Source organism: Taurulus bubalis (genome assembly GCF_910589615.1).
Source record: "Taurulus bubalis genome assembly, chromosome: 3".
Lineage (NCBI taxonomy): Eukaryota > Metazoa > Chordata > Actinopteri > Perciformes > Cottidae > Taurulus > Taurulus bubalis.
In genome coordinates, this window is record NC_136591.1 from 40,091,682 (window position 1) to 40,110,622 (window position 18,941).

An 18,941-nucleotide genomic window follows, 5' to 3' on the forward strand; every position below is an offset into this window, starting at 1 on the left:
GCATCTCCAAAGTCTCTGTCTTTGTACTGCAGTCTAAAAGTTCCATTTAACTCACACTGTTTCCTGACTTCATTCAAAAGCTGCTCCATTGTCTCTGGAATGCCATCAGGCAGAATTAGCTTCCTGGTGTCATCAGAATTCAGGATAACTAGCAACTTGGCTGGCCTTTTCCCTGCCATGTCAGCCCATCCAAAAGGATCTATTAAAAAAAAGAATAAAAACAGTAATATTAGTGTCATAACATTGGCCATAACATCTAATTCATCTTCACAAATTCATTAATATACAACCTTATGCATGAATGTATCTCTTCAGCGAGATGAGGCGCTGTCCACCAACTATGTAGTAAGCCAAAGGATAGGGATCTGTCAGTTCATCCACCCCAACAAGCCGTAGTTCTTTAGGACTAGATATGACCAAGCCATAAGCTCGATAATGTTCCAGGTACCAGGCATCCATTTTTTTGAGAATGAAAATGAGTTCCTCTTGTAGAACAATCATGTGGACAATTTCCCAAAACTCTGGAAGTCCAGCCAGCGACCCATGGGCTACCACCATTCCAATCCTATAGTTGAAGCCACTGTAGGATAAGTTTTTTGCCAGGTTCACATTGTCCATATGTGGGTGTTTCAGTTTCACTGCAAGTGCAATATCTTCATTGATAACATCAAGGGGAAGTGTTGAAACATCAGTAACCTCCAAAGATTGCTTTGCAAATCTACACGTGTACAGATTATATGCAGTCTGAAATTGGTGCCTTTGCGCTAATGAGTACAGTACATTTTTGTAACAGTTTGTATGACGGATTACCCTTTTGAAGAAGCTATGTTTTGATTCAAATCTCATAGTCCATAGTGCAACAAGGGGGCCAAACTGGCGCATCAATTGTGGATAATGCTCCAAGTAATGATGTTTCGGCCGAATTTTTTCATGGGGGAAAACTTCTTTGAATACTGTCCTGTGTTCAGAAATCTTGAAGTCAAGATAAGAAATAGATTCCTCAGTGTGAAAAGGTGCAACAGCAAGTTCCACAATGTCCTTCAATTCACAAAGGACCTGCCATGCTGGTTCGTTTGAAGGAACTCTGGTTCCGACCAAGACAGGAAGAAATCTCAGTAGGCTCCAATTCTCGTGTGCGTTTCCTCCAATTGTTCTTTTTGTGGCATAGGTGATTGGCACACGATGAGGACGATTTGTCTTATCAGTCCACTTAAATGGAAACGTTGTTATGGCTTCATTTAAATCACCCAATGTAAAATATTTTTGGGAAATTAACACAGTAAGACATAGCGCAAGCTCTACGGAGATAATGCCTTCAAAGAGATCATGAGCTATATCAGGGGGAAAACTCTGCGTCACATTAAAATATGACAGATGTTCTGACAGCACACACTTCCTTTTTACACCGAAATAATTAACCAAGGATTTTTCTTCAATAGCTTTCAGATGAGAAACATGAATGTCCTCAGTTCTCACACAAAATGCTCCTGAATTGACTTCTTTTGTTTGAATGTCTACATTTTCTGCTGTACAAAATCTGCAAACATATTTACCTGAAAATTTTTCCAAGAAACCGGCAATACTGTGGGCCCCAAGATTGTCAGCTACGACACAATGGACAAAGCCTTTCAAAGTTTTCCCCAATTTGGCAATAAATAGTCCTTGTTGTTCTAATATAGTAAGATCATCTAATAAGGGCTTCAATACACTGTCATAACCATAGCACTTAACATCCTCACTATGAATAAGTGCAGCTAAATATATATTAGACAGTGATGAGTGAAAACTATTAGGTAAGTTCCCCAATACCCAATACACCCCAAAGATTTTGTGTTTTTTTCTGGAGGTGCCCAGTGGATTACAGATTTCAAAATCATCTACATACAAAACAAGCGAAATGGCACACTCCTTTGACAATTGCAAATTATATTTGTAAATAATACTATCATAAAAGGATTTGTACTGAATTTCATCAGATTGAACTTGATGGGGAGATTTCAAATTGATTGCTTTATCCAGAACAGTTTGACAACTTAGGATCTGCTGTAAAGACTTAAGTATGGAAATGTACTGAAAGGATTTTCTGCTTTTGAAATCAAGTAGACATTCTATTGGTTCTACAACATTAAAATGTTTTTTGTAGTATTTTTCCCGCTTCCAAGCAGTGGAAAGTGGGCCGTGACCACTAAAACAGGCTGCAAAAGGATTTGACTTACAAAGGGTTAATGCTAGTTCTTGCAGAACCGTTTTATCTACTTGAAAGTTATCATTTTCTAAGTGCTGAGCTATGGTTTGATGGACAAGAGGGACAGAAGCGGTCCTTATTAAATAGTCAAACTCTTGCAAAAGTTCATCAACAGCCACTCTAGACACAAGATAATTATGTTCTAGCTTCAGTAAGAGAGAAGCAACTTTGAGCTCAACATTATATGATAAGTCGTTTAAATCCTGAACATTGAAACTAGAGTCACCAAAATCATTTGTACTTAAATCATCTGAAGGCTCAGTACCAACACTATCAATCTGAATACTGTCGGAATTATTACCTTCAACAGAAAGACTTAAACTTGACTCCTGTTTTTCAAGTATGCCTGGCTTTAAGTCATTTACTGAACAATCCTTATGATTTCTGCTTCTGTGAGTTCGAAACGAACCATAAATATTTGTTTTGTATGAACACCCTTGAAAAACACAAACAACTGTTTCACTGTTTTTTAGATGCTGTGCTATATGTTGAAAATAGTCTTTTAAATTAGAAAGTTCACAGTAATTGCATAAGAGACATTTAAAGGTGGTCAGTTCCGTTTGTGAGGATTGCTGATGACATCTTGACAAGTGGCTCAAAAGTGCATTCCAGGTCTTGCAGGTGCATGGACAGTTCAAATGGATGCACGGATAGTAATGGCGGCGGCCATAATGTCGGTGTTCTAGCTTATAATGTTTAAGAAGCTCCGATCTTCGTGAAACAGAAGTACCACAGTCTTTACATTTCCACATTCATCGGAAGACTAGCAAAGAAGAAAAAAGGGACCCGTTTATGTTTGTTGTCAGTTACTTCTTCAGCAGGAAAGAAATATTTTAAATCCAGTAGACATACGTGCCCTTTTTTAGTTCATAGAGTACATTTGACTAGAGTTATTGTTATTAGTCTGATCAAACAATCCTGAACATCTTCACATACTGTTCAATAATTCAAAAGATGGAAAAGGCAAAAAGGTTTCTACAGTTTGAAACAAAAAGAAACAGTGATTTCCTGTATTGCATGATCTCTATGATATCTACAATTCAGTCATGCAATGATCATCTTTTAACTTTAGTATTTTAAATATTGTTTTAAGGATATATACAACGATAGTAAATGACTTAACATTTAATATATTTGTTTATTGTTTGGTGAAATCTATACACATTACATTGGGTGGGCAACTTCTTGATATTTGTTTTGACTGCAAGTTATTTGTGTTTAAAATTCTACAAATATGATAATAAATAAATATTGCAAAAATAGAAATGTAAAATGAACCTGCCATTAAAATGTAATGTCCACTACATTACAATTTAAATGTTTGAAATTACAGACTACATTCATAAGTATACATTTATGGTAAATTCAAGGTATTCTCTTAAGTGCTGCAATTATATTTTGGGTTTATCGCTCCCATTTAAAAATACATGAAAATGTTCACAGTTGTCATATTGGGACTTACCGAATTCAGCAATATGGTTACAATGTCGGGACTGTTGCGGGACACAGCAGTAGACTTGTAAACCTAAAAGGAAAGAGAAATAACTTTTGTGACAGTTGGCACTATCCATAATTGTCACTACAGACACATGTATTAATAAGGCTTTAGACATGCTGAAGGTATTGTACTATACTGCAAAATACTGACAGCTGAAAGAATGAAATATGAATTTTGTTCCTCATTATCTAGTACTAATAGAGGTGTACTGAGACATAATGATCTGCATCTGTTCAATCAAACAAAATCCTGTCTCTGTATTTGTATCTAGATAACAGAAGTGGGCAAAGTTTATACCTGGAGTTGCCTTAAATCAGGCAAATGTTGTATTTTGTGACCCAATATTCATTGGCAATTAAATTTGTGGCTTAAAAGTATCCAGTTAATTTAATATTGGCATATAATACTTTATGGGACATATCCTCAGTGTACTTTTCATATTCCAAGTTTCTACCCCCACCACCTCAATGGATAAAGATAGGGTTACTGGCTTAAATACAAGGTAACATGTCGTTATTTTAATTATTAACTAAAAACCACATGCTCCAATCTTCATTTTGGTGTATAATGTGTGGTATTGGAAAGAAATTAAGTTGTCCCCACGCTGCGAAAGTACAGTTACCTACTGAACAGAAGCCATGTGGTTACTAGCGAGCAAGCGTTAGCTAACGTAACGTTATCCAACATTAGCGTTAGCGAACACGTGCGAAATATATCGACAGTTGTCCATTACGCAATTAACAATACCTATGCATGGCAAGCACATGTTCCCTATAAAAGCTCCACGGTACGTTAGCTAAAAGGTACCGTTAGCGCATGTTCGCTAACGGTACCGTTAGCTCACGATACGTTAGCCAACAGCACCGCTAGCGAACACGTGCGAAATATAAACAGTTGTACATTCTGCCACGAACAATCAATATGCTTGGAAAACACAAGAGAGCATAGCGATTGCTGTGGCTCTGTAACCATGTGGGATGTGGATGCCCAGTAGCAGGCAAACAGCTTCTAAACTATGATTTGTGTAACGAGCGAGCTAGCGTTGGCTAACGTTAACTTACGTTAGCTAATGTTACGTTACATCAGCCAACGTTACGTTACTCTAGCGAACACGCACAAAATATAGACAGTTGTACATTCTGCCATTAACAATGAATATACATGGAAAAGACATGCTCCCTTTAAAACAACACAATTTAGAATTATTACCTTGTTTTTGAGTTGCTTTGACGCTTTTCACTTCAAGCGAAGTTCAGGCGAAGCGAGGTAATGGCGGACATCAGAACACAGACCAGATGCGACTTCATATGGTCACGTGGTGGTCACGTGACACGTAAACCTCTGGTCTAAAGTGAAAATACGACTTTTACCTAAATTATTGCTTTTAATTTTGTCTATGGGGAGCTCTATTTGCTTTTAGGGAAAGTGAAAACAACTTGTTTTAACCGGAAACCATGATTTTCGATGAGACCAAATTAAAAATGCACTTTACATGAATGACACAGTTGTTTCACTTTTTTCAGTGTACCTGGCTAGAAAGATGATGACAGAAAGATTCACAAATATATTTCTACATTTGTATGTATTTGTGCGTTGATTTTTCTATTACTTTGTGGATTTGTATGGATTTATTTGTGGATCGCATTGCATTTGTTGCATTTGCATTTTTTTAAGACTCCCCTGCCGTGCTTGTATTCGCAAATGCATTTTTTTCAATATGGACCTATCCGTAGCCAATCAGATGAGTGCAGCTCATGACCAGTCAGAAGTCAAACAATGGCGTCTGGTACACAAATTGGAGGAGTGGTCAAGTACTCGTATGTATGTGTTCAGGTATAAATGCAGGGCTGTGTATGCAAATCTACAGGTAAAAGATAATAAAGGGTGACTGTATTAGTTTTGTTATGTTTGTTTGTCTGCTGTGTTGTTTTCCTCTTTTTTTCTGAGGCCCGGTGTTCTTCAGCCCTTCTGAATTATTCACGTTTAAAGACAGTTTTTCATTTTCAAAAGTTAATTTTATATAATCCGTGTTCCCTTACCCGGATAATTTTCCTCCACGCAGCCCTCTCGTCCGAGATAATTGTCTGGTTGGTTAGGAGCCCAATTAGTGAACTTGAATTCGGTTCCATCCGTGAACTTGAACCCATCCTGAAGAACTCAAGGTGAGGATCAGTGATGACATGAGACACATTCGGCTCCATGTATCGTCCATCAGGGTCTTTGAGTTCACTGACCAATCTGTCTGATCTCTGACCACAATGAGGCGTTCAATGCTTACCCCGGATCTTTGGGCTCCAATCCAAAAAGTTTGGGGATCAGGGCTAATGGAAAAAAACACGCTCGAACACATCGCATGGTTCTTCTCATCTTCATTGTGTATTGACAACAGTTCACTACCCAAAGAGAGGCAGTGAGCCTGAAACCAACAGAAATGTGAAAGAGTGTTAGTCTTCACCAGAACTTTATCAGAACATATAAGACAAGAAAAGGATGAATTGATCTTCTTTTTTCTTTTATCGTCCTGTGTGTGTGTGTGTGTGTGTGTGTGTGTGTGTGTGTGTTTTATCACCTGTGCCTCCTGGAAGGTCTTTTGAACAAAGATGTATTTCACACAGCGCTTCCCATCAAAGCTCATCCATCCTGCTTCGGCACATTGCGTAACAGGATACTTTGCACATGCTCTCCAAGGAGTACCTGTGGGAACACTAGTACTTCAATGACCAAGTTTCTTGGGTTTTAGTTTGATAATATTGTGCTGATGGTCGTGTACTTACCGGGGCTTATTGCTGTCACAGTGTTGATGATGCCCACCAACAGCAGGACAGCAGTGACCACAGATGGATGTGCTTTTGGGTCCTTGGGTTATCGGGCCGTTACATTACGATCTGGCCAATTATGGACCCAGCACAACCTTCTGCAGCAAGCCGGTTCGAGAGGATCGAGAATAGTGATGGGACGATGATACCTCAAGGAGTGTATTGACACACTAAACAAACTGTGTCGGCACTGTATTGATACTGTGTTGGTCACCCAATAGTGACCCCTGCAGTAGTTATAAAATCATTGCAGGTAAAGAAAGTCCTTGTTCGTGTAAATGCTAAAACTGAGTTGGTATGTAAAATATAGCAAATTAGAGTAAAAATTCAGAGTTACAATTTTGTAACTTATGTGCACATTTGTCAACTTAACTGTTAAATCACATGAAATAAAAGACCAAAAAGTGATCAGTTCATGAATTTTTATTGAGAAACAAAAGTTTTTCGAGTGTCTTTGCTCCAAGGCGATTTCTCCTCTTACACACCAGCTCCCCAGCCTTGGAAAATACTCTTTCGCATGGTACAGACGATGATGGTGAGCAGAGAGTTTTAAGTGCAAGTTGATGAAGATGTGGGTATATGTTCTGGTTCCATTTCCAATATTGCAAAGGATCTTGGTTTCTGGGTGTGTTTGTTTCTGCCAGGTAGCGTTGGACTTCAATAATGGAGTCAGCTGTTGCGTTCCTCGTCTTCTGGGTCTCTGCAACCTCCATATCTAAAGTCTTCCAGAGATTGTGCCCTAAAAAAATAGTTAATCATTACTTCATTATCACATGATGAATCATATCACAAAGTGCCACAAAAATGTATTTTCATACCTGAACTGGGTTCTGACCCATGTGAAGAGCTAGGCTCTTCTTCTCTTGGGTCAGGCTCTTGGCTCCTCATTTCTTCTGCACATTCTGACTGCAGTCTCTTCACCGCTTCACTTGCCTTTTGCTGACTAACAAATCCATTCTTTTTAAATCTGGGATCTAACAGAGTTGCCAGAGTCATCACACTGAGAGATTCTATGCCGCAAATAGCGTCAGTTAGCCGCTTCCTCAGGTTTTCAGCCAGTTGCTGAGCAGCTGTTTGTGTCACTGTTGTGGCCTGACGTTGAAGCTCAATGTGGAGCATTATCTCATCATGGGAATGACCTTTGACCCAGAGACCCTTTTTTCCTCAGACAGTTCTCTTGTAGCTTGGTCAAAAGGAACAAGAACCCTGAGCATCTCTTCAATGATCTGACATTCTTCTGGAGTCAGTGGAGTGATGTCAGGTTTTAATGAGGCCAGTGACACCCAGACTGCCTCCTTCTGCTCAGTCATTCTTTCAAACATTTGGTAGGTACTGTTCCATCGTGTTGGCACCTCGTTTATTCATTTATGGCCCGGTGTTCCCAGCTGTTGCTGTATTTGAGTGAGCTTCTCTTTAGCAGTCACGCTCGATCGAAAGTATGTCACAATGTGTCGTGTTTTGTTGCGTATTTCAGTTATTGTTGGGATTTGATCGCATGATTTTCTCACAATTAAATTCAGGGAATGGGCTATACAAATGGTATGCCGTATTTGCAGCATTCGAGCACATGCAGTCATGTTTGCTGCTGCATCAGTGACAAGACACCTGACCTTTCCTGCTATGCCCCACTCCTCCATGAGGCTCCTTTTAACCGTGGCAATGTTTTCTGCAGTGTGTTTCTGAGGAAAATGCTGCACTGCCAAGACTGATGAATGGAGTTCATGGCTTTCTTTGTCCACATAGTGGCCAGTAACAGCTAGATATGCCTCCATATTCATGGACGTCCACATATCAGCTGTTAAAGTAACAGCAACAGCACTCTGGAGGTCCTTTTTGGTTTTCTCCTTTTCCTCCTCATATCTCTGGCTCACCAAGTCCTTGATGGTCTGAAAATAACCATACAAATACTGTTACACCACTAAAATATAGTTATATAGTTAGTACAAACATATAATTAAAATTCTTAAACATACCTTCCTGCTGGGTCGAGCATGCGAGGGTACAATAAGCTTCAGGAGCTCCCTGAATCCCTCATTTTCAACAAAGCTGAGTGGCTGACAGTCTTTGATGATCATATTGACCACTGCCTCATCCACTGCTTGCTTGTTAGGAACTGCAAGCCAAAAGGAACTATTTTGTCAAAAGCTTAATAAAAGGACTGTAATTCTTACAAACAATATCAAATAGACATAAGACGACATGGTGGTGTAGTGGTTAGCACTGTTGCCTCACAGCAAGAGGCCAGCCGCGTATAGCCATAGAGGACTTTCCAGACGGTACACAAAGTCAGCGGTTTGACTCCCACCTCACCCAAATAAATTGTCAGCTCCAGAATGTGAGCAGAACACAAAACAAATAATCAAGCTTTTATCATTTATTGTGATGTAATTATGCAAATAAGATATTAATCTCCAAAGATCATGCTGCAGATGTACTTATAAGGCACAACAGATGTTTATTTTACACATCTGTGCACGTATGCAGCTGATCATATCTAAATGTTTGATTATTTAATGTTCTGTGCATTGAAGACAGTCAAAGTGATGATTTCAAGATATTTTATTGTAAAACACAGCTGAATTCTAAAATGCACAGTCTCACAACACAGTCTCAGTACTTGTATGTACAATGACAAAGAATCTGAATGTGAACAACACAGTCTGTGCAGTAATGATGTCACTTCTTCTTCTCTCTGATCCACCTGTCCCTCTCAGCCTCATAGAAAGCAGATGCTGTGAAGTCCTTCCAGGTCATCTCCTCCACCATGCCCTGGTCCTGGTACAGGGAGAACACTCTGGAGGGGCAGTAGATGTACTTCCCCTTCTCCCCAGGGAAGCTGCTGTGTATGTGAGGGCTGCTGGGGCCCTGCTTCAGCGGCCGGTGGCAGAACCGGCACAGGCGACCTGTCGGCAGCTCCACCGCTGACGTCCTCTTCTTCCTCTCCTCTGACACCTTCCTCCACTCGGCCCCCCTCTGCTTTGAGGCCTCCAGCTCCCGCTCAAAGAAAGGAGACGCTGCAAAGTTCTCAAAGGACATGCGGGGGTCTTTGAGGCCTTCGCCTGCGTAGGCCTCAAAGACCTTGGTGGAGCAGTAGAAATACTTTACAGTTTTAGATTGATAGAAGAAATGAACAGAGGAACCATCAGCAAGATAACGCGACTTTGGCTGACCGCAGGCTAAACAGTTCCTCGTCATCTTCTTCTTCTTCTTCTGCTGTTGTTGCTGTTGCTGCTGCTGCTTCTCTAGGATCTCCGTCACCAGCTTCTCCACTGCATCCCGGCTCAGTGACTCCTCCTGGGGAGCAGCCACAGGTGGAGGGTTGAGGGTGGCAGCAGGCAGGGTTGTGACCGGCACACTGACCGTCTGGCTGCCGGAGGTCAAACTCTGCCACAGCTGCTGAGTCTCCAGCACCTTCTCTGGGCTGGTGTTGAGAGAGGAGCTGGTGTTTTGTTTTTTTTTGGCCAGATGCTTCACATATCTGGAGATATGTTGGCATGTGGTGGGGTGGATTAAAGTGTTTGGGTCAGTGCACGACCTCTGGACCATGGCAGCGTAGTCATCATCCACCTGCTTCAGCATGCGTGGAGCTCCGTGGTGCTTAATCAGAAGCTCGTTGATGGCAGCTCTCATGGCTCCTGTCCACCGGCTGTGGTCCAGGACTTGGACGATGCCGCCGGTTTTGATGGATCCGGTGCGAGTGGCTCGAGGAGAGGAGGATACGGGCAGCGGTGCTGTAAATAAATACAATGTTTAAAGCACATGTTTATTATAATGTCTATTGTTAGAATACAATTATATGGCGATATGTTTTTTATATGTTCATGATTATTGTTAATAAACAACATATTAAGACGATTGTCTTGATATTATGTCCGCTGCTGGTTCTAACTGTCTATATGAGAGGTCATCTGAAAGCTACCTGTGGCAGACGACGACATCAAGGGCGGCTGGAACTTGGCCTCAGACCCCTGCTGGAAAGACAGGATGCGCACAGCTGCAAGTGGAGGCTCCTTGACAGTGAGACTGGTCTCCTGAAATAAAGCATCACATGGAGATGACAATAGTTATTGACAATCTGATAATAGTTATTGATAATTGACCGGGGGATTCATCTGGATTACCTGACAGCCTGTGGCATCTGCAGCTTGAGGGAAATTATCCGTCTCCATGGCGACAGCAGCTGCCATGTTTGGCTGTGACTTGCGCTTCTCCCAGTCCAGAGGAACAGGACGACAGCCGGGCTCCACATAGTCAAGTCCAAACCTTTCCCCTGTGTCTCTGTCGGTGATCTGCAGAGCTGGATATTTTGCCTTTGCCGTCACCTTCGAAGACAAAATGTTGAGCTCTGCTATCAACGCGGGGTCGAACACACCAGGCAGCTTCAGGTCCACCAGCCTCTGGAAGTTCCAGCGCACCACTCCCGTCATGGCCTGGGCCTGAAATAGTTCGCAGGACACCCGGTTCCCAGTCACCCACTGGGCTTGGTGGGAGTGGAAGCCCTCCTGCTGAGAGGTGCCTCTCACAGGGATCCAGATGGGTACAGCAGCTCCCTCGCCCTTTGTGTGATTTAACTGCAAGGTGCCACCAAACCTATAGAGGGTTCCCTCCCCCACCTCCCCCGGGTCGCTCAGGCAGCCTCTCAGGATGTGCACACGCTGAATCCTCCACATGTTCAGCATGGAGGACTTGAAGAGGAGCAGATCGTTGGCATCTTTTGCGAGGTGGAAGTGATGCAGGACGTCTTCTACCCTCTGCAGCAGCTCTCTGGGCTGTGGCACCTTTGTCCTGCAGTGCTCTCTGGTGTGCTGCTTGGTGGGATTAGCAGGAGAGATACCACAGAAGGTGTACGCCTCCCTGAGCCTCTGGAGATCTCCCTGGTCCACAACAAGGAAGGCTGCAGAGAGGAACTGGCAAAAAGAGCTGTAGAGCGAGTGATGCTCTGAGACACACTCTCTGGTTAAGCGCCGCATGCAGTGAAACAAATCCAACTTGATGGTGATGTCAGTGTTGAATTTGGTCCTTGAGGCGCTGTTGTTAGCCAGGTTTCCAGACGTGGCCTCTGAGGTCCTCCAGCAGTCCCATGAAAGCTGCTCCTGAGCTCCTGGGTGCAGGACCCTGAAGGCAGCACAGCAGTCCCTAAAACATGGGAAATAAATTCACAGCCTAAGTACAAACTCAGCCTCAATATGTTTTACAGTATAAAATAATCAACCTGAAGTTTTCCATGTTTATATCTTTTCAGTCAGAAAACACTTTAAACTGAATAAAAAAATAAAAAAGACAACAAAACTATATAACGTCCAAGTCAAAAACAAAAAATGAAGTTTTCAATCTAAACTGGTTCTTCATACCTGTCCACCCACTGGTAGCCGGCCTTCTCCACTCCAGCTGCAGTGTAGCGCTGAGACAGACCCTCATACATGGGATGAAGGGACCGGTCGCACTCTGACTGCAGCATCACCCAGCTCAGGATCATCCAGTTCTCGTTCATGATGGCGTATGAAGACACGGTGCCGGACGACAGCACCACCTTCCTCGCCACCTTGCGGGTGTGGTCGGACCTCAGTGTCTGTCCGAAGGTGCCCTGTAGCAGCAGAGTGAGGTGCTGATGCTGCCGCCGGTACTCACGAACCAGACAATGCACCAGGTAGTGTGAAGATATGGACACTCCACACCAGCCGTCAGCGTCAGAGTATCCACCGAATGGCTCTGGAGCGTCGGCCTGTCTGAGGAGCCCGGTGATGGTTCTCTGGCCGTAGACTCCGGCCTCAGCGTCCCTGACGTTCTGCACACTCAGCAGGTAGGCCAGGTGAGCCCTCTCATATTTCAGATGCAGCGTCTCTGTCAGCTGCTCGGACATGTCTTCTGGTGATCTGCCGCTGCGCCTCATCTCGTCCATCACTGACTTGCAGACGGCCTTTTTGTGCGTCAGGAACGCCGGCACCATGTTGCGGAAGCGCTGCGGGAGCTTCTCCAGCCACTGAGGCTTGTCCGCATGCCAGTACTTCTCACACCCCCTGCAGGTGAGCCGGGAGGCTAAAATGTAGTACTGACAGCCGGTGCCAATAATGACCCTCGGCCTTCCAATGCCGGACGATGCTACGTGAGGGTTGGGACAACCGTAAAGACAAGGCAGGTCGTAATTGTTCCTCGCCCTCTCCATGAGCGCGTGCTCCGGCTTCCAGATGAAAAAAGGGTGAAGCTGAAAGTACTTTGGTGACGGCAGCTCGGAGACGGCGTCTATGAGCTCGGGTTGAGGTGGATGACGCCACAGGGACAGCATGTTCATTAGGTGACGTACTGGACGTGAACCCGGCCACAGCCCCAACGCCTCTAGCTCCGCCTTCATCCACAGCCTCTGCTGCTGAGAGCACTTCCACTGAGCAACGTCATGATCATGAGCAGGGACGGAGGATGCAAGCTGGTGTGGAGCATCGACAGAGACGGCAGGAGCTGCACATGGAAGAAATGTAAAACCAAATACAACATTACATGTACAATAAGAGAATATACACTGAAGTGCTGGATGGTCTGGCTTAACACAGAGAACGATATGGCAGTGACTGAAGGGGAAATAGGTGAGTGGGCCGGTGAGAGTGATAGAGCTGACAAGGTAATACAGAAGGGAGTGAGTGCAGCAGGGTGGGCAGGAGAACATGCACGCTGAACTGTGACAAGGACTACATACTTTGCATCAACACATTGGGTTCCTGATCTGCTATCACGAGCTGAGGGCCGATGGCGAGCAGCTGAGGAGGGACCGGCAGCACAGCCTTCACTGTGGATTCAAAGAACAGCAAAGAAACGACACACAGTTAGAACGACTTCCAGGACGGTGGAACGTGAGGAGGAGAGTAAGATGATTACCTTTTACTGGAGCTTTAGCCACAAGGGGCTCATCTGGCTCAGCAGGTCTGGAAACAGTCACGGTAGCCGGCGACTTAGTCCTGTGTGCTGTAAAAACAACTCTGCGTCATTTTCTTCACACAAAGTGTGTGTTCAGTGTGTCTTTACCTGTTGCTTCTGCACACTGAAAATGTCCTTTACTTTAATTGCAAGTAGCTATTTTGTTTATTTAACGAAAACCAATGTATTTGTGTTTGTAAACAGGTAAAGCACAGAAACTATATCAATATATAGTATAAACACAACCTGTCAATAAAAGATGTGGCATGTTAGCCTACATATGTATATGTAGGCTAACATGCCACATCCTGGAATGATAATAAAAAGTATGCAAAAAAAAAAAAAAAAAAGGAAAACACTTACCATCATCGGTGACATGTTAAATCCTTCAGTTAGTAGGAGAGTAAGAGAACACAGGCATGAGAACAGGCCTGAACACGGCCAAAACAACAAACTATTTGAGAGAGAACAGTAATGGGAGGGGAATTCTGGTGAACACAGAATCCTCCTCCACACTGATTGATTGAAACCTGTTGGTGAAGATACAGCCGGGGTCCTGGAGACGGCTGCTGGTGGCCCTGAAAGCACAGGCGATGACATTAGATTGTTACATGTACAGTACCATGTGTATGAAAGCTCTGTTTGTTAAAGTAGATCCACTTACTTAGTTCAGTGTGGAATTTGGACGGAGACAGATTCAGCATCTCTCTCTCCAGCTGCTCGTCCTCCTCAATTACTACGAGATGAAACATTAACATGAGGTGTGTTTGGACACTGAATGTTCACAACAAACTGTGTTTGCATGCTTTTGTGAGCTGACCTAGCGTTGTAGGCGCTGAAGTAGCTGCAGGTGGTGGACAGGACTCAGCCCTCTGCTGCTTGAGGATGTACTGCTGCAGGTTGTACATCCTGCTGTTTCTGATGCACTTCACTCTTGAAACGAAGGCCGCATAGCCATCAGCCCTGCTCTCCCAGATCTGCCCCCAGGTGTTCTTGGCCCTGGCTCCAAAGCCGACAGTAGTGTCACCCTCTGTTGCCGCTGGTGAAGCAGGCTTCCTGGAGACGAGGTACTCCCTCAGGTCCTCCACCTCCTGGAAGCTCCTGGCATAATCCAGAAAGGACAGCAGGCTGTCCTTACTGTGTCCTTGAGGGTTGAATGTACCGTCTCTCTCCTCCTCTTCTACCTTCTTCATTAGGTAAATGGTGTAGCCAATGTCGTTTTCAAGGAGCCACCTGAATAACTTCCCCTTGTACTTTCCAAATTGCAGCACATACTCCCCCATCACCTCCTGTCTGTCTGACACATCCCCTCCACGCTGGAGGACCAGAGAGAGAGCATTGGTCCTCACAAGGTCCGGTCTCTGAGCACAAGACTTGTCCTGGAGCGATGGGTCTGTTTTAATCTTCATGGCCTCATCAGAAGGGTCCTGTCGCAGATGGCCCGATGGACCCGTTCTGAACAACACCGCCTTCCTTCCTGGGAAGAAGTTGATGGTCTTCTTCATCATCTCCTGCACAGCAAAACACAATGCACTTCATAGACAGAGTCCCTCACGGTAACGGTGATCAGCATGTGTAATAACTAGGTAACAGCATGTGTTATGACAGACAGGCAGGCAGACAGGCAGATAGACAGGCAGGCAGACAGGCAGATAGACAGGCAGGCAGACAGGCAGATAGACATGCAGGCAGACAGGCAGCATCATTATTCTGTTGGTCACAGTTGTATTTACCTATTCAAAAGAATATGATTCATGAAGATTCAAATTACTACTGTTAATGCTGACAACGTTACACACACAACAATATACATGCATACATCACCTCACACACACACACACACACACACACACACACACACACACACACACACACACACACACACACACACACACACACAATAACGTTACATGCATACGTCCCGTTACACGTCACCTTAATGTACTGACGTGACGTTGCTAGCATCAAACAGAGCTATAACCAATGCTAAACAACAACACTAAGTAAACTACAGAAACAGTTGACCCACAAATACAACTCAGAACCGTTCATGAAGACCTTGGAAGAAGAGCCGTACTTATGTTTGACTGTTTGTCCGGAGAACAAGCCGTGAAAAGACGCCGTGAGGTACAGGTTGTTTATCTACTGTAGTCTGCTCGCTGCTGCTGGACGTCTGTCTCAGGGGGAAACGGAGTTTCTTTCCCTCTAATCCAAGGGAGGAAACAGCGCCCCCAAAATCTCACTTGTGGCCAAAAATATATGACACTTGTAGTGATAAGGACTACCATAGAGAATGAATGGTAAAAGTTAAGGAAGTTAAGTCTTACTATATTCGGCTCCCGAAAATAAGGGTTGGAGGTTCGATACCAGGCCTGGAGCCTGTCGTTTTGCATGCATGTTTTTTTTTTGCACAATTTTTAGAGAGAATTTTAACATACCTGGGGTACTCTCACGAGTATCTGCCAATTCTTCATTGCCATGCCGAGCTCTATAATGCCTCAGCATTGATGAAGTGCTCTTATTGATATAAGATAGCTCTGTGGAGCAGAGCCGACACTTCACCTACAATAACATAAAAAGTTAATTTATCTGAAAACAATTCAAACCTCTTACCAGAACATTGCATTCACTTGTTAAACAAAATAGACACCCTATCTCATGATTACGAGATCAGGATCTCAAAATTACATGATGACATGAATAAAGCAACTGTAAGGCTCTTTAACTGACTATCATTTGAATCACAGGTCATTCACTTGATAAACTGATAAAGTGATTGCAATGCGCCACCGTAAAAAATAGTATATAAAGGAGAAAAAGATTTACCTTGTTTGGCGTCACGAGATCAAAATTATTCCACACCGGGGAAAACTTCCTAGGACGATCCATGATCAAGCAAAACTCCATCCGACAAACCCACGACATGTTGATACAGTTTGTTTCCTGATAAACACACTTTGGCGCGGCACATCCAAACGACACAGTTCCTGTATCGGTCACGTGATTCTTTCTTAAAGCAATACACGCACCGATACGAGGTTTCCCTCTTGAGCTCTCGGCACAGTGCTGATGCACCAGTGTCGCTCGTCCCATCACTAATCGAGAATGCCCTCCAGCAGCACGAGGCGCAGATGGTCCGCTTCGCTGCGGAGACGCAGCAGTCCAGGAGCAGGCTATGACGGCGATGACCGCCCAGATGCTACAACTGACGACGGCCCTGACCCAGCTGGTAGCCGCTGCGCCGTCTCCTGCCTCTCCACGTCCGGCCTCTCCACCTCCGGTCTCACCAGCGCCTGTGCCAACACACGAGCCTCGTGTGGGTACCCCGGAGCGCTACGCTGGAGAACCTGAGGGCTGCAACCCATACATCACAAACTGCTCCATCCTGTTCTCTCTGCAGCCCCACACCTTCGCCTCGGAGGAGGCTAAGGTAGCCTTCACCATCAACCACCTGACTGACAGAGCGCGACTGTGGGGTACCGCTGAATGGGAGAGACGCACGCCGGCCTGCTCTTCGTTCCTGTTTTCGGCAGAGCTTCGCAAGGTTTTCGGGGCAGTTTCCAAGGGCCCAGATCCAAGCGGGGGACTAGCGGAGCTGCGTCAGGGAGACCGGACTGTGGTAGATTATGCCTTGGAGTTTCGAACAAGAGCACGCCTTAGCGACTGGAACGAGGCAGCACAGTGCGAGGTGTTCTTGACTGGGCTAGCGGAGTATGTTAAAGATGAACTGATCTCTTTTGATTTGCCTGCCAGTTTAAATGGCTTAATAGAATTGACTTCCCGAGTGGACAGACGCATCCAGGCAAGGCGACAGGAGCGACGCAAGGGGGAGACAGATCGCCGCGCTTTCAACCAGCGTCGAGCTCCTCCGGCAGCCACCAGCTTCACCTCGGCCTCTCAACCAGTGGAGGTTGAACCCATGGAGGTAGGGCGCACCAGTCTCACCCGCGAGGAGCGGGAGCGCCGTCGCCGGGGAGGTCTTTGCCTCTACTGTGGCCAGGCTGGTCACTTTGTATCCCGGTGCCCAGTAAAAGACATGGCTCGCCCGTAACAGGGGAGGTACTGGTGAGCCGAACCACAAGACTCTCTCCCAACCAATGACCCCTTTTCCACGCTCAGCTGCTACTCGTGAACGGATCACAGACCCTAGCTACGTTCATTGACTCTGGTGCTGATGACAGCTTCATTGACGAGGACCTAGTCCGTCAGCTGGGTATCGAGCGGGCACCGCTGCCATGCCCTGTTCCTGCTAACGCTCTGGACGGCCACCTACTGGGGACAGTGACTCACCAGATCGAACCAGTTCGTATGCTCCTGTCGGGTAACCACCTGGAGACCATTCGGTTTCTCATCCTGCGGTCACCCCAGCATCCACTAATCCTGGGACACCCCTGGCTCCGTCGCCATAACCCCCACATCGACTGGGCCACAGGGGCCATCAGGGAGTGGAGTGCATCATGCCATCTGATCTGCCTGAAACAAGCTGCTGCAGTTCCGCAGTCAGCTTGCCCCAGCTCTGCGTCGGATCTGTCAGGAGTGCCTACGGAGTACCATGACTTTCGGGAGGTATTCAGTAAGGTCAAGGCCACATCCCTGCCCCCACATCGTCCCTACGACTGCTGCATTAACCTGCAACCAGGCACCACCCCCCCCAGGGGCCGTCTCTACTCCTTATCGGCACCTGAGAGAGAGGCCATGGAGGCGTACATCAGTTCCTCCCTAGCTGCTGGGATCATCCGTCCCTCTTCTTCACCTGCAGGTGCGGGGTTCTTCTTCGTAGGGAAGAAGGACAAGTCACTTAGGCTATGCATTGACTACAGGGGCCTCAATGACATTACCATCAAGAACCGCTACCCACTCCCACTCATCTCTTCTGCCTTTGAGTTGCTGCGAGGGGCTACCATCTTCACCAAGTTAGACCTACGTAACGCCTATCATTTGGTCCGGATCCGAGAGGGGGACGAGTGGAAGACAGCTTTCAACACCCCCACTGGACATTATGAGTACCTGGTGATGCCCTTCGGTCTGACTAATGCCCCAGCCGTCTTCCAGGCACTGGTGAACGATGTGCTGAGAGACATGCTGAACAAGCAGGTATTTGTCTACTTTGATGACATTCTCATTTTCTCGAGGTCCCGAGAGGAGCACATCCACCATGTTCAATCGGTCCTCCAACGCCTCCTGAGGAATTCCCTGTTTGTGAAGGCAGAGAAGTGCGAGTTTCACGCCTCTTCTGTCTCCTTTCTGGGCTACATCGTGGGACAGGGGATCGTGCAGATGGACCCTGCCAAGGTGTCAGCGGTGACGTCCTGGCCCATCCCTGACTCGCGTAAGCAGCTGCAACGATTCCTGGGATTCGCCAATTTCTATCGGCGGTTTATCCGCAGCTATAGCACCGTGGCTGCCCCACTCACGGCACTTACCTCATCTAGAGTGCAGTTTCGGTGGTCACCTTCGGCTGAGGAGGCCTTCCAGA

The 18,941-nt window shown here is 45.4% G+C and overlaps 2 protein-coding genes across 2 annotated transcripts; both read right to left on the reverse strand.

Annotated features, from left to right (window-relative positions):
• Positions 1–9,109: 9,109 nt before the first annotated feature.
• On the reverse strand, positions 9,110–13,552 carry LOC306733882 (uncharacterized protein). The gene is made up of 6 exons (XM_079215192.1): positions 13,427–13,552; positions 13,248–13,337; positions 11,911–13,012; positions 10,681–11,695; positions 10,479–10,590; positions 9,110–10,290 (listed from the first exon to the last, which is right to left on the reverse strand). Exons 2-6 carry the CDS (start codon positions 13,252–13,254, stop codon positions 9,236–9,238), a joined length of 3,291 nt encoding a protein of 1,096 aa, XP_079071318.1. The 5' UTR covers positions 13,255–13,337; positions 13,427–13,552; the 3' UTR covers positions 9,110–9,235.
• On the reverse strand, positions 13,465–16,400 carry LOC306734497 (uncharacterized protein; the record flags this gene model as incomplete). The annotated part of the gene is made up of 6 exons (XM_079215854.1): positions 16,292–16,400; positions 15,904–16,027; positions 14,286–14,976; positions 14,130–14,201; positions 13,829–14,043; positions 13,465–13,473 (listed from the first exon to the last, which is right to left on the reverse strand). Exons 2-6 carry the CDS (start codon positions 15,943–15,945, stop codon positions 13,465–13,467), a joined length of 1,029 nt encoding a protein of 342 aa, XP_079071980.1. The 5' UTR covers positions 15,946–16,027; positions 16,292–16,400.
• Positions 16,401–18,941: the final 2,541 nt, after the last annotated feature.

Excerpts from the sequence above, each read along its gene's own strand:
- LOC306733882 (XM_079215192.1), bottom strand. Across the intron at positions 11,696-11,910 it reads GGCTACCAGTGGGTGGACAG|GGACTGCTGTGCTGCCTTCA; the intron begins GTATGAAGAACC and ends CCCATGTTTTAG. Across the intron at positions 10,291-10,478 it reads GATGTCGTCGTCTGCCACAG|CACCGCTGCCCGTATCCTCC; the intron begins GTAGCTTTCAGA and ends ATTTATTTACAG.